General features: G+C 40.5%; 1 protein-coding gene across 1 annotated transcript; it reads left to right on the top strand.

The window, feature by feature from the left end:
- The first annotated feature begins 11,817 nt into the window (after positions 1-11,817).
- Positions 11,818-14,693, top strand: LOC139731709 (transcription factor SOX-4-like). Its single transcript, XM_071642589.1, has one exon. The coding sequence runs from the start codon at positions 11,981-11,983 to the stop codon at positions 13,112-13,114; it is 1,134 nt and encodes a 377-aa protein (XP_071498690.1). The 5' UTR covers positions 11,818-11,980; the 3' UTR covers positions 13,115-14,693.
- Positions 14,694-16,775: the final 2,082 nt, after the last annotated feature.

The following is a 16,775-nucleotide window of genomic DNA, read 5'->3' as shown; positions in this document are numbered from 1 at the left end:
TCTGAGTCTTACCTGTCACTCCGCTCATGACAAACTTAATTACTCCTTTCTCCTTTAAGATTGCCGAATGTTGTAGGAATTCGCTCCATGGCTCGGCTGGAGTCATTGTCATTTCCACTCGGTTTAACTGGTGCTAGTTTGTTGATTGTCGTATTTTCTTCGGATTGAAAGAGGGAGAGTTGGGAAAGGGATCGTGAGAGATTTAGCCCTTTCATCATCAATGAAGTTGTCAATTTTGACGAGTTCATTTCCAGCAACTTCATGAAAGATTCAATGAATCGCGAAGTAACATGCCTATCTTTCAACCGGAAAACGTAGGTAGAAAGGATAAGTCAACTCATTCACGATGAACACAGAAAACAACAAGGCTTTGAATTAAGATGGAATTAATGATGTATTGCATTCCATAGTTCGCTGTTTATTAGATCACCGTGTTATTATTCTGTTTCACTTCACATATTGGCGAAATACCAATAAAATTGGGTAAAACGGAAAAACAAATCGTTCTAAAACACGGCATACTGATGCGTACGTTAAAAGCCACAATGCATGATTTGACAAATGATAATCACATGCTCACAGATAACATTATTGCCCTCGACTATCAGTGTAAATTACCACGTAAGCACAAAATGCGTGTCCAGAGACATGCTGCATAATATATTCCTATACCAAAATGTTTCGTGTGAAACAGACGATGAAGGAAAGGACGAATGTGGGATCATTAGGATATCTGGTGAGATATATCAAGTTATTTCCCTCAACGTTTGGCAGTTAACGAGACTGGCACTATAGTATGTAGTGTGAATAGAAATTCTCAATTGAAAAGACTTGAAATAATTACACTAGCTGTGGCAAGGTTGTGCAGTGATTATCAACGCAAAGCAAAGCTTAATGAATGGTTGGTTAATACGAGCAAAAGACATTGAGTTCGTTGCCGAAAGAGAAGAGATTTCAGTCAGTCGAGCAGAAATCTCCACATTACTTCCAGTCTTCCACCATGAAGAATCTGGCAGTATCCGCTATCCCCATCTTGACCAGTGTTGAGGCGACACAAACCCACTCACCACGGCTTGGGTTGCTCGCTCCGTGCGCATCCATTCAAGTTATTCAGGTTCCTAACCCGTCCCTCCTTTCAAGAAAACGGGGGAAAATCCGAATGTAATCACATCGCGGAAATTGACTGCTTGAAATCAACAGTGGATGCATAATCCAAAAATCGATGGGCCAGCTAGAGGACTTTGGATTCCACAGTTCGAGACCAACTGAGGCTGAAACGGTGATGTGAGTGATGGCTCGATAATGAAATATTACGCCGCAGCAGAGAAGCGGGCGTAATCATTTTTGACCATCTTAGAGCAACCACGTGTTAATGCATACCAAGAAAATAAAGTAGAACTAACGGCGTCGAGAGAAGACTTATAGGTGTGTATACAAACTAATTCTTTGACGTAAAAATGGGAGCTGTCACGTTGGTTTCGATCATCACGCCTTTTTGTTACATGCATGAAATATCATGTAAAATTCTTTATTAAATTGTTCTTGTTGCTGATGTTATCTTTTTTTCTTGAAGGGGTGGGATTGGAGACGAACTTCATATATCCAACTTCTATAACAGCAGAACTGAGGCTTTTTGGTACATGTGTGAAGTACATCCCTAGAAACTTTGATCATTTTGTAATTAGGACTGAGCATAGGTTAATTGAAACATCCACAAACGGCAACTTTTGATCCTCACTTAAAGTCTCTTTTAAATCAAAATAAAGTCAGCAGTAAATTTCAGCAAGTCAAAAACAACAAAAACAAAATAAAACAACAAATTTTAGCCCAGCAGGATTGCGTCACATAATTCAAAAATAATCATTGCCTAAAAGAAAACTTCGTTTGTTTTTAATCACTATTCAAATGTGAACGAGTAGTTCGTGTGCCATATATTGCCTTCTCAACATAGCGCATGCTCGAATTCTGGTGAATAAGCTTGAGTGACGTGATTTTGAGGGTTTTAAAAGTCAACGAGTGAAATTGCTATGAATGAAATATTGCAGCTGTCATATATTCCATCAATTAAGCTTGTAAATATCAGATGCTTTTAAAACAAACGAAATTTCCTATAGAAGTGGTAATACAAAATTAATGCTGAGATATATCAACGGGTGTTTGGTATATAAAATCAGTGTTAATGTGTGATGTCGAAATGAATAAAAAAAATGTATAACATTCGGTATTCGAGACCATGGCAACACAATCATCAACAGTCATGCGAAAGTCACATATTTACATACATGATTCGCTCAAATGCATTCACAAACACGCTAGTCAAACTTATCAAAACAGGGGTTTTAATTTGCTAGATTGCTCGAATCACTATGTCTAGTAGTATCAATGACATTTAGGAGATAATTAGCGTCGCGTTTGCGGATCAGTAGGTGCGAGATGGAGGGGTCGGCTGCCTGCCCGGTCCGCTTGCGCCGCGTGGTCTGTGGGAAGAACGTGCCGGTTGTGGTTGGATTTATACAAAACAAATCCGGTGGCGCATTCAGGCGGCGGAGATGTCGATGAACAAAAAGGTGGATGAAATCAAAGCTGAACAAACTGTCGCTTTACCGAAGAAAAATGCTAATAATCGAAAGCGTAGACAGACAGGAGAACAGACGTAATTAGTCTTTCATCTGCATGCGTCAAGGTTACCCATCATAAATCTCCGTGAGAAGAGATTGGGTGAATATCATGATTTGGCATGAGAATGGTGAAATATAATATAATGACAGATACAGACTTATATGAGACCACATAAAGAGAGAGAGAGAGAGAAAGAAAGAAATACATGTAGATATGCAGCCAGACAGACAAACATCAAAGACAAAAACAGAATTTCGACAGAGGAGAATGATGAGCCCACGGAGACAGAGGAGAATGATGAGCCCACGGAGACAGAGAATGGAAAGGAGAACAGCGAGAGAGTGAGCAATGAACATAATTATGATTTTTGTCTGCAAGTAATATATGCATAACACAAACTTTATTGGTTGGTTTGTTTAACATTCATATGATAAAGGAAGCGCAGCTATTTGTGCCATGATCAGCCCTGGTCCATGCTACAGAGGATGGCAAGGAATCAGGGAGAGGCGGTGGGAGACAGACAGAGACAATTGCAACTGATTGACAAATTGCCTACATCGACGTAAATAAGCACTGAATTGATTAGTGTTTAAGTAGTAGCCATGATAAAAAAAAAAAAAAATCATGGGCGTACGTACTCGAGCAGGATTCAAATCAACGACCTCCTGATCTCCGGACAGGACCGGACAGACCACCGTATTGCGTAATTATTCAAATTCATGAAATTCTGAAAACATCTCGACGGAACAATTTCATGAATTTGAAGACAGAGACAATTCAAAGAGAGATGGAGAGAAGGACTGGGAAGCAGTAGATTTGTAGACAACGTGAAAAGCATAATACATGTGTTTGTTTGTCATGACTTGTTTTCCTCAGTCTGTACTTGACTATTAACGCATTATATTATGCAAACTTGTTAGATCATCCGAGAAATAAGCACTCATGTCCTATCACTTTGTTATACACATCTCATTCTCTCTCTTAACCGTCTTTCTGTCGAGTTCATTTCTCCAGATTTGAACTCTTTCATCGTCCCTATAACACATACCTAATAAAAAGATTACGTTGGGTATAGAGTCTAATGGTGTCACTATTCCCGATAAGGTTTTCAGCACAGAAGTTTTTTTTGTTGTTGGATTTTTTTTTCTCGAAACGTTCATTTAATCATAGTGTATCATTATTTTAACAGATCATCGTAAAATGTTCAACAAAATGGCTTTGATAGAAACGATCAAACAATATTATTATGTTTATAAACAAGCCTTTCTATGATGAGGACAATTTTTGCTGACTTTAATTTTTTGACGGTCGTGTTGTAGTGGTGAAGGCTCCCAAACTCTTGAGCAGGACATCGGAGATTATATCCTTGGACAACATTTTTTTTTTATCCATTTGTCCCCATGCTGCAAGTGTATAAGATTATACATGAGTACATGACCGTAATTCCCTGCATGGTTGCCACGCTGGCAGGATACTTCAGAAGAATGCTTCTTTAACTGACGAGGCTATACCGTATCGGTAAACTACCCCTGGTAAACAGGACCATAGCACGTAAGAGACCATAGGAACTTGCACCGGATCTCCGAAAATATTGTGTGTTTGTGTTTGATTGTTTGTTTGTTTGTTTGCTTGCTTGTTTCTTTGTGGAAAATGTATGAATTTTCAAAGCCTCAAAGACGCTGATCCTGATTTTCAAAGATGCAGAAGCAGAGACGGGATTGATAAAACCTTGAAACATTTAAATATATGCGTAATTACCCCCCTAAAACACATACACACATGCACACACACACGCGCGCACAGAAAACACAAACACAGACACAGAACACACACAGATACAATAATGGAAACAATTTCGATCGACGTGAAATTCAAAAATGGCGCCCTGAGTATTATGGGCAGACTACTCTGCTCAGCGACCGCCACTTCGTTGACTCCGCAGGCAGGCCAAAATTTGTATAGGGGACGCCTTTTCTTATGCAAATTTTGAGGTCGCGTGGCGAGTGCCCTCTTCCGTGACCTTTTGCGCAGGACACAATAGTAGCGTCACCGCCACAAAATATGGTCACCGCAGCCCCATACTGCACCTTACTGTGCGCACAAACGGTGATCAATAGCGCCTTTACTGGAGCATTCACAGTCTTGGTACTGTCTTTTCACGACTTTGGAGGATTACTCTTTTTCTATTGTCGCTCAAAAATATCCCTTTTTTAGGGACAGATGGACGGACCTCTGTACAGCTTTGGAGTAAAGTTAGGGGTCCCAATGGGGGCGTGGGCAACATACGCTTGATTACAATTAAGAAAGAAGTGTGAGCTATCGTTTTTATATCTATCCCCAGCGAATATTCCCACGGATCTCTTTTTTTTTTTCTGTTTGCTATGAAAGACAAATCAAAGATACAATCCAACATAATGGCAGTATTACCAGCTGTTGGTGGAACAAACACACTAACGTCGGTTAGTTGTGTTAATGGTAGCAAGTCGTGGGAAAGCTTTGCCGACCCATTAGAACTTATTAGTCTGAACTTCTAATTCTTTGCAAGTTGGGGACGCAAACATGATTTTTTTTTCTTAAACCATCTTTATTATCTTTTTTTTTTCATCTAATCCCCATATTTTCAAGAGTGAAAAAGCAATGACCAATAGCCAAAATAGTAGTGATCGATCAATACGTGAGATTCCAGAATACTAACTTTACTATGACAAACGTGAATGATTAGGGCTTACGTTTAAACCTTCGAGTTCGGAGTGAAATTAAGAAGAGATCATCCTAAACCTTCTCTCTTCGTGTGATGATCATTACGTAAATATTTGAAGGCGTAGCTTTCTGTTTGTTTCTAGAGGCAAATCGTCATCCCTCTGCATTACCAGATCATGCTAGCCAGTCTAGTAAAATATATCACTGTCTTCGATGCAATTTTCAGAACGTGTCGTCCACATATTTCTATTTATTTTTTATTTTTTTCTTTTGTGTGTACCTGACGTATGACTTAACGGCTCCAGCAAAGTCCACTTGGAAAATGGATGATAGTATTGCATAATGCTGAATAAACAATTCATAGTCATGCTGCTGTGTTATGGTTTGATTTATGACGCTCATTTATGCCAAACCTATTCAAATTATGAAGTTAACATGAACGTCAACGTGACATTAATTTTCAAGGCTTAGCCGAAATATAGAAATATGAAAGAAAGTTGTGTTTCCTACCTTCAACTCTTAATATTTCAGCTAAAATTTCATTATTTTAGTTAATATCGACAAAAAAAGAATCCATGTTTACAAAACAGGGATTAAATGCGTAACATCCCACACTACCTTTGCTTTATTTAGCTGATCTTGACTCCTTGAAAGAGTTCAAATTGCTGTAAGATCTAGGGCACGGCCGTCATTACACTTTATCTTGGTATGAGTGGCTAGTAAGGCTTGACAGTCTACTGCTGAGCCGACCAGATGGAGTGAAAAATAGCTATCGTCGTCTAAATCAATAAGAAACCATCAAACGGAGTGGAAATAGAAGAGAAACACAACCCAACGTCCCAGCAAAGTTCCCACCAAGCCTTGGTTTGCTTACAATATGTTCCCCATGCTCTGACTACCGAGCTTGAATCGTAAGCGGAGCGCCGAAACTCTCGGCGCGTGTCATCAATTTTATCTCCACTCATAACCATAAAATTTCATTGGGGTTTGATTCGCTGGGCCGATCAGCGTCAGATGGCCCCGTCGCTCCCCGGGTCAGTGGTTGCGTTCGCATCGGGACATCAGCAGAAGCTGTTCTTTTTTATTTCTTATTTTTCTCTAGCAAAATACAAACAGGGAGCAGGAAACTTGGATTTCAATCAGCATGATCATTTAATCAGCTCTCTCAATCTGTCTCTATCATTATTATTTTTTTTTTAGAAAAAAAAAAGGAAAGTCCCATATTTTCAATGCACCAGCAGAAAGATGTTCAGACTGGGGAATGTCACAAGCTTCAACCACCCCCCCTCCCAAAAAAAAAAAAAAAAAACGGTTAGAGAGTAATAAGTTTCGTTAAAATGATACGACGGAAAGCATTGTGATTTATTGGGCTCGGTCTTGATCAACTCTCCAATTAATACTAGTGAAAACTACTGCTGTATCGATGTCATATAGGTGACGACGTGAACAGGGATTTATGTCCTTGATATAAAAACGATGCCAACTTTCTCCTCCACCCTATCTCTAACGTATCCCTGTCTACCTCCGATCTCATTCACTTTCTCTCTATATACTTCCTGACATTTTCTTTACATCATAATCCAAGTAACTTTTCATACATAATTTTTTATTTCGCTGTTAATCTCTGTCTGTTTACAACTATGAACGTCTTTTCCCCCTCTTTTTCTAAACTCATTTTCCCTTAAATTGGCACCTACTTTCTCCTCCTCCTCCTTCTTCTTCTTCTTTCTTTCTTTCTTTCATTCTTTCTTTTTTATGATCCTTCTTCTTGTCATTATCATTGTTGTTGTAGTCCTCATCACCACCACTCATACTCTCGTTGTATTTCTATTAAAAATCTTTGTATCTTTGATTTTTCAAATTTCGTTTGTTGATTTTGTTGTAGGGGCAATGTTATCGTTATCATTCCTCAAAGTATCAATTCATCCTATTATCATTCAGAACTTTTGCTATTTTGATATTTTTGTTATAATTTTACTTTGAAAATTCCTTGTTATTTTTTCACTTTCAATGGCATTTCTGTCGTTGCACGTTATCATCAATGCTCTTATGGGTGTGGGTGTGTGTGTATACGGTGTGTGAGTGGGAGAGACAGAGAAGGAGAGATTAATTCAGTATAATACTTCTGCGATGTCATAATCTTTTGCAGTAGCCACTTGACAGTTTGATATGTTTTATCTATGTCGTGCTAAAGGCAAAGGGGGCACGCACTGCACTTGTTATATCAAAGAACCCTGAATAGTTTGATGGACCAGGGATAATAGACCTTGCGAGGCAGAGTTTGCTGTGGAAAACCGAAGTCGAACTCCGCGAAGTGAAACAGCGCCATCACACGAGCACACTTAGAAAGAGTCACCCTCTTCTGATCTTTATGAACGGGCACGAGACAGGTCCACCTGTTCCTGAGCGACAACACGCGTAAAGAAAAGATGTGTTTTTGTGTCGAAGCATTCTACTCATGAGCCGTGACTTTTTCCGGCAATAACCATCTTCCATGAAATGACTGCGGTTTGTAATTAATTAGCATGTGGAACTCATTCCACGGCAGCTGGCCCTACGAAAGTCTGGGTGAGAAAAAGAAAGTCGCCATAGGACACAATGGGAACTGCCTTGTACAGATACATCGAAATTGATGTAAACCAACGTTAACATGAGCTTACAAAAAAAAAAAGCAGGGACAATGTTATCTTCTAGATTCGCGATCCAAGTGTAACAATGACGTCTCGCTGTCATGGTGATCGCAATGGTCATGAACATGAATTTAACAGTCCCGCTTTACTTTCTTTTGTGGGGGTACACGGAGAACTGACCTGCATCGAATGCCTTCTTTCTCTCTCTCTACCCCAACTATTGCTCTTGTAGAAGGCAAGGAAGTGCAAACGCTGCTAGATATTGATTTTATGTTACAATTATTATTGATGTCTTCATAATGTCATTCTCGCTGGCATTCGCGACCCGCTTTACATGTTGATAATGTAGTGCCACTCGAATGCCGTATCACTGTTTATAAGTTACTCATTAGATATTAATACACACTCTTTGAAAGATGTGATTATGGTCCGTGCCTATATTTGTAAATAACGTTGATTTTCGATCGTGTTTAACAAAATATATCATTCGAATAAACCTTTGATAATGAATATGAATACTACTTCTGCTAATACTAATGTTGTTACTTTACACCAGCCATGCTTTGTGTTTGTTACTGCTACTTCTACCTCTACTCCTACTACTACTGAACTACAACTACTACTACTTGTATAACTAGACCTACAATCCTCGTTAATTTCTCATGGTTGAGACCCACAATCTATCATAATAATGGAAAACTAATGTTTCTGGCTACCGGTGCCTTCTCCGCACTAATAGATTTAGCATTACCATGATTACTTTGAACAGTCTGTACCGATAAGCAAACTATCCAGAGAGCGCTGCTGCCAAAACGGCATTGTCCTTCGGCCCATCACAGCAACCAAGCCAATATCTCATGCCGGTCCGGCCAGCAGCAGTATAGCGAGGACTGCCGCCACTCTTCCAGTTGAAATAATATGAAATTCCACCCCCCCCCCCCCCAAAAAAAAAAAAAAAAGAAAAAGAAAAAAAAAGAAAAATACGCTCGCGAGTATTACAACGTCGACCAACAAAACAGAGATTGGGTTATGTGGCATTCGTATGAGTTCTTTCCCTCTCTCACTCTATCTCTACATGGTTTTGACAAAAGTCCCCTCCCCCTCTTTCGATCGATGTCTCCCGTGTACGCTCGCCATATCCAATTGGACTTCGCCGTACGTGCTGAGATGAAAATTTGTGGAGGACTCGCTGACACAACATATCAATTAAAAAGAACTTCCCCTAATTCTACGACGGAGCGGCCCAATGACATGTTTCTTTCCACATGTGATTGGGGCGAAGAATTGTTTCCCATATTAATCAATACGAAAACGTGGTCTCAGCATTTATTCACCCCTTTCTCTAATTATTGTTCCTTGCCCAGACCCTCTAAAGCCTCTTAACTTACAGACCCAACAAGAATGCGTCTTGTAAAATGCTATTCACCTTGTCGGATTTGAATTCATTAACCAATCGGTATTAATTCCCTCACGAATCGCTCTGTACGTTCCCGTTGATACCATGTATTCTTAGATTCTGTCCGACTGATTCTTCACACCAAATGTCTACAATGCTCGTAGCGAGATCACTGCTAGCAAGCGCCAGGAATATCCGACAAAGTAGCTACATGTTTGATGCCCCCGCCCCCTTATGCCTTATCATTATCATGTTTGTTAGAGCTCTCCAAATTCTTCTTTCCCATTCAAGTTGAGTAAACTGACCAAATTGAAAACTTTATTGCATTATATTTTTCCTTCTTAAGCACATGATTTCGCTGATCAGTGAGTGGGCCAGCCTTTGTGAAACATCGTTATTCATTAGCAATGTATTCGAGTCAATGTATGTGATCGTTCTATGCGCAAAATTGCTCTTCATATTCGAAACTTGATGAATGCGTTGTCGGAAACATCACTGTTCGAATTTTGTGTTTGTGCTCGAGAGAAGGCAAGAAGAGTACAGGCTTCATTTGTCTACCTCAGGTGGGTGTGTCCATGGCAGAAAGGGAAAACATCTCTCCTTCTCATACCGGACTCCTCTTTATTTTTTTCCCTAACCGTTTTGCCACACGACTCTGCCACGCGAACAAAATTGTCTCGTCCAATCAGAGGCTTCTTCGTTTCTCTGTAGTGAAGAGCACTTTGGACCCTGAAGTTGGGACACTTTTTGGGGAGTAAGTAATTATCTTGGAAGAGCTTGTACCCAATTTATCATTCATTCAAATTGCGCGGCTCCAGGGCGAGAGAGTGGAGCAGGGGAGGCGAGGCCGCTTTTCCCGTCTCTCGTATTCGTTTTGTCGGACGCGGTATGGTGTATAATCCTCTGGTAATGAATAGGCGAGTGTCGGGCACGCGCCTGACGCCAACTTGGCCACGCCTCCCGCTAGCCTCCCATTGGTGTCGCCCCCGAAAGAGCCCGTTTGCCCTCCTCATACCTCGTTTGGTATCTGTGTGGGTTATCTGTGGGGTAAGCAATGGGCGCACAACGTCGGCGGTGGGCCAAGGTTTTTGAGAGCTACCACCAGTGAGTTTGCTGCCATACCGCCCTCCCTCGTACGGCCGATCACACTCGAACTGCGATCAGATCGTACCCAGTATCGTGGTGATGCTACTTTTTTTTTGGTGAAAATACAGTGTAATTTCTCGTGTGTTTGCTAATTATATGCCATGTCAAATCTCAGATTGCCACAGACTTTTATAATTAAATGACATTAAATCGATGCAGATGTAAAGCACAGGGAACTAATTCTATAATGTATCGGTCCAAAGGCGTGTTCAATACAATATTTCCCTTCAGCCTTGTCCGTGAAAGATGTTTCAGAGAAATCCACCAAGCGTTGGAAAATAATATACCTTTTTTCCCGCCGGTATTAGGTTCATATTGATTTCTCTTCTCCTTACCTCTCTTTCTCTCTCGGTGTATTTCATATTCCCATGTGGATAAACATACGTTCTATCATTCATGCAAGCAGTTAGGATAATCTAGCTGCGCATAATATTTGCATTGGTGCTTTAGGGCTATAACATCCATCCAAAGACAAACTGAGGAACGATTTTACATATTTATGCTGCTATGGTGGCATGATGGTGGAATTCTACGTCAAAGCTTTGAAACTGGATAGTACCTGGGGTTCCGGAGAATTGTGCATAATTGATTTATATTCTTTTAATATCATATTCATGAAATGGAAGACATTTTCAGGCAGTTGATAGTCCCACAGATTGAAAAGCGTGTCTAGTTTGACCCTGAAAATGCCACCTGCGACCATGCAGCACTAACGTTTTATGAGCGTTCAAGTTTTAGAGCAGGCTTTAAAACTTTATGCCTCGCGAAGTAAAAGCACAACGGCCGGTTCCCAGCATCGCACGCCTTACCACTTTCCCTGCTTGCAATCACAGACTGAATGACACAGTGTGTGCGTGTGTTTGTGTGTGTTCGTTTGTGTGTATGTTTATATGTAAGAGCGTTGTGTGCGTGGATGAATGTATAGGTAAGCTAGTTATTTACGTGCAATAAGAATAAACAAGAAAACAAGTCTATGCTCTTGCAAAATGTCACACTTACAGAAGAAAATATTGAAGGTAAATCTTGCCTTCTATCTTTCGTTTTCGGCAGACGATATTCTTTGCCCCGTAGATGAGTCACTCGCGAACTACACACACGCACTGCTACCTCATTGACGTATGCAACGAGCGCAGCACGAGACCTCATAAGCCACGCCCATTAACAATCAGCTTGGCCAATCAGAGTTCGGGAGGGCTGGCTATGTTGGCCATGCACCTGTGCGTACTCACTGCCGAGTGGGAAGTGTGCACGCTATAAATTCGGTGTTTGTCGCTCACATGTTTCAGATTCTAATTCAACTATACGAGAAAAGCAGCCCAACCTTGCTTTGCTGTATCTTCTCGAACGCTGTATTCACTTGTGACTGCACCTATCTTGTAACTTCGTATTGCATTTCAGTCAGTTGGTAGATCTCATCTACCAACATTTGGATTTTAAACACACACCTGTAATCTGTGTTATTCTGCTTAAATAACTGAATGTTTTCATCATGGTTCCTCAAACACTGACGACTAACGGACTTATCGCCATGCAGACACAGGGACCTAACTCGCCGTCTGACGGCATGTCGGGCGGGAGCTCTCCCGACGCTCTCCGACAGTCTACCCTTGATATCGCTGAGGACATTTGTCAGACAAATTGGAGAGGCAACAACGGTCACATCAAGCGGCCGATGAACGCATTTATGGTCTGGTCGCAGATTGAGAGACGGAAGATCATGGAGACCCAGCCTGACATGCACAATGCTGAGATATCCAAGCGGCTTGGGAGACGGTGGAAGACTCTGGACGATGTAGCTAAAACTCCGTACGTGGAGGAGGCAGAGAGGCTCCGACTCTTGCACATGGCCGAGTACCCTGACTACAAGTACAGGCCACGCAAGAAGTCCAAGCCAACCACCAAGACCGACTCTACCTCTAAGCCCGGCAGCAACGGCAGTAAGTCCAAATCCAGCAAGCCCAAGTCTTCATCTTCGGGAGCTAAAGCTCCCAAAACCAGCGGCACGTCGCTCCAGCATCATGCTCAGCAGATCGTACACTCTGGTCGAGTGGAGAAAATCCCCAAGCTCAAACTTACCATCGATAAGAAGTTCCGTGAGAGCATCAAGGCGAGTAAGATCGTGGAGCTTGCGCCCAGCCAGCTGACTCCTCCAGCCAAAGTCCCCGCCAGCCCCACTGGATCCAACACCGACCCATGCCACGAACAGAGTCTCTACGAGGATTACGCCATCCCCCCTGCCGCCTACAACAACGCCAAACCATACGACTACGGCGTGCCTAGTGGCGCTACCACGACGACCTGCTCGAGCCCGGCCTCATCAGACATTTCTCAGCAATCTTCGATGTCGACCAACTCCTCAGTGTCATCGATGTCCACCTCCTCGTCGTACATGCTTGATTCAGCGACATCTCTTGAGGATGTATTCCCGGGTGGCATCACTGGTTCGGAATTCAGCAATTTTAATTTCGGCTCATTACCAGACGATTTGAGTCCACTCGACTCCGTGGGAAGCAATGGTAGCCATTTTGAGTTTCCAGATTACACGACACCCGAGGTAAGCCAACTTATAGAGTCAGACTGGTTTAGTGGACTTCCATCCTTGATGTCGACGGCATACAACTAGATCAAATTGCAGATAAAAAACATTTCGACCGAGCCTTTTTGTTGCACAGGTTTCTACCTGAAACGAACCTTTGAAAAGACAATCCTGCCACGATTTCGAACTTCTGACAAATCTTGATTTTTGTGATATAAATTCAGGTTCGTAAGGATGTTAACAAAACCGTTATCCCATTCCAAAAACTGTCCTCAAATTCTCGCTGCAGGCTGGTGAGAATTAGCGTTAGAAATGTGTTCGTCTGGACTGATTGCTATTCTGTCGCGTTTCGAATCTGTACTGAACATGCATGACACTTCACGATGGCCTTAAAATCTGCATCATATCCGAACTGAATTGAGTAAATTGAAATCATTATGATGCCTACATAATGAACACATACCACACCAACAATGGACTTTTTATCTCTATTTGCAACTGACGGAGAAGACATTTTCTTCTAATCACTATTTATTCGACGTGTTTGCTTGTGATAAACTGCATCCGCTATGTGAGATTTCAACGGGCGTGCTCGTCGTTGCAGGTGCAAGCCTCGGAGATAGCCGTATTTATACTGTGAAAACCTTGAACCAAACCGAAAAGTTGGCACGCGAATAGCAAGCTTCGAGCCTGGCCAAGTATCGCTGACCTTTGGTGAACTCTCTACACAACCCCCAAACCATTCAAGTGTGATCCAAGGACTGCGTTTAGCAAACAATAACGTGTGTATTCCCCTATATACATTTTGCATTCTCTGTTAACTTCCGATGCTGTTCGGTTTTCGGTATTCTATTTCGACACGTTTTCTGTGTCAATACTTCTTGAAAATGATCGTATTACGATATCCTGGTTTCTTGTGTAGGATACTATGTGAGCGTATTTGTTTTTCGTGTCTGCCAGCTTGGCAAAAATATTTTTCTACGATTGTGTCATTTTTACCTTATCATGGTTGAACAAATCTGACTGCACTCCATAATTCCGATACAAAACATTCGTTGTAAACACGATATTTATATTATTTATGCAAAGGAATTGTACAGGAATAGACTTCTATGTGTTGTACTTATTGTGGAGCTATGTATGCATATTATATACCTGTTTTATTTTGTAGGATGACTGCGTACTAAATCATAGCTAGACATATTTTAAGCTGATTTCTGTTCCTTTAGATTTCTGTTACATTCAATCGCTCAGAGAATTCAGAATTATTTTGCAACAAATGACAAAACGAGAAAGATTATTTGAAAGGAAAGAGACTATTTCAGAGAGATAATAAGAGACTTTGATTTGATTGGGAAACCTTCAATTTTACGAAATTATACAAGGGAGGTGTACTATTATGCTCCTTGGGTTCTTGAGTCAAATCGAAGATATTTTGAATGAAAGAGTATTGGAAAGATAGACTATTATTACTGCTTTTGTAAATTCGTAGATGTTTTATATTATATATCCCTTCTGTCTATTTGTACATAGAGATACTATTCACCTATTTCGTACTCAGCTTTTTATAAAATAAGAATATTTTGTAGCAGAAGATTTACAGATTGTTATGGAAAATTGCTTGCGTAGAGACAAATAGTATTGCTGGCACGGGAAACAAATTGCGTGTGGGGATTTTTTTTTTCACAAAAAGAGTGTTGTCTATACCGTCATCTTACTCACATGTTCTACATTCTTATTTTCAATTTTTGTGGCACTGTTAATGCCAGTTGTGACTGCAACCTTGCGAAATGCATAAACCCATGGAGGGGCCTTGCAGACTGGAATACAATGCGGACACACAGGCATTATAATGATACAACTATGAAGTGTATGCATTGACGAGAGTGTTTATACCAACACTTGCAATTCATGTATCTTGTGACTTCCAACACTGAGACAAGTGGTATTTGAATAACTTCCAAACGGCGTAGGGACGTGTAGAATGTGTTTTATACATCTATAAAAAAAAAGTCGAATTTTGAAAAAAAAAACAAGTCTCAAGGAATGAGAAATGAACTTTCAGTGAGGCGTGCTGGGGAGGTTTCTGTATGTCATTTACAATGGTGATTTTTCCTAATGATATTTGTAATATATTTTTGAGCATAAAAATCATTTGATACGACAGACTTTGTTACTCGTTAACTTAAAAAAGTGAGAAAAACAAAGAAAAACTTTCAAAATATACATTTTCAGAAACGAAATGATAAGCACCCTGTCCTACGGCGTGTCATTTCTGCACGTGTGTGTGAAGAAGAGTGAAAACTGATCGATGAGTTTGTTTGAATGTGTGCTCGTGTTGAAATTAGAATCCTTTTGCTGGTAAGAAGGAGATACAGTATGTTTATGTAACCACGCGATTCCATGCATAAGTGTATAATTTTTGCAAAGTGTGGACGATGTACATGTATGTATGTAGTGCATGTGTGTGTGTGTGTGTGTGTGTGTATGTGTGTGTGTGTGTGTACAAACTGAACAATCGTGCGTGTAAGTGTGAACAGGAAGATGTTTGAAATTATATACATATACATGTATATGTACATAATATTCATATTATTATTATTGTATATAAAACCCTGTACGAGTATATGTATGTATATGTATAATACATGCATATATATATATATATATATATATATACATACATATTAGAGGAAAGAGAGATAGAGAGAGAGATAAAAGCATGCACTGGACACTACTATTTCATTTTATCTCACTTTTTTTCTCTCAGAGGGATAGAACTTATGGATGTCACGATGTACACTAAACAACTCGACATACGTTGTACATACATGCATATTAGTCATATAAACGTAAACATGAAACTGTGATATGCATGCACTAAGGGCAAAATTCTCGATCTTGCGGTGTCTAACAATATTCAGCATGTAGGCCTATATAATCACGGGAGAGACTCTTGATTTTCACTCTTGGCAATTAATCCTGAAAGGTCACTGACACATCATTATTCAGATTGTATAATTCCCGTGAAAATAAAGAAAATATATTCTCGCCTCACATGCTTATAAATGATTAATTAGAAATCACGTGGTTCTTCGTGACAAAATTACACAGAACACCTCACACGATAATGGTCTTCTGCCATTTAGACTGATCCCCACCCCTCCTCCATTCGCTAGTAAACTCGTCTTGCCCTAAAAGCAGCATAATCAACATCATGATCAACGTTGTCCTAAACACGATAACAAGATGACCAACGTACATCATGGACGACCACACATTTATATCCAACGGATTAGACTGGTGATTATTTTTTATATGATGAAAGTCACTTTAATCTGATCAACATCATGCGTCCGAAAACATTTCACATTACCCTTTCTCTACCTGCCTGTTGTAATAGAGAGCCAAATGATACATCTTTTCTTCTTGAGATACAGGTCTCACCCACCTTCCATACCTTCACTACTCTCAATAGTTGCTTTCTCTTCAATAGATGCCATTGTGCGGCGGAGAGCCACAGAGGGTCGAGCTCACACGCTGTGACCCGAGGTTGACCCGAACCGTTGACGGAGAGTCTCGGCGTCCCCCCGTGCTCTGTCCTTCTTTTACAACTACACTACTTTCCACTGATATTTCTCTTTTTTTTTCTTGATCTTTCCTTTCTTGTATTCCCTTTTATAATTTCGGGAGGGATGACGTTTGAATGCAATAGTTAAGTGAGAAAAATACAATGAATGTTGCAATG

Source organism: Diadema antillarum, unplaced genomic scaffold, assembly GCF_040938485.1.
Source record: "Diadema antillarum isolate AM-2024a unplaced genomic scaffold, OU_Dant_1.0 seq00000383_RagTag, whole genome shotgun sequence".
NCBI classification, from domain to species: domain Eukaryota; kingdom Metazoa; phylum Echinodermata; class Echinoidea; order Diadematoida; family Diadematidae; genus Diadema; species Diadema antillarum.
The sequence above is the reverse complement of the archived record's forward strand: the minus strand, read 5'-3'. Positions and strand labels throughout refer to the sequence as shown.

Bases quoted from the DNA above. Each gene is read 5' to 3' on its own strand.
- LOC139731709 (XM_071642589.1), top strand. From the start codon at position 11,981: ATGGTTCCTCAAACACTGACGACTAACGGACTTATCGCCATGCAGACA.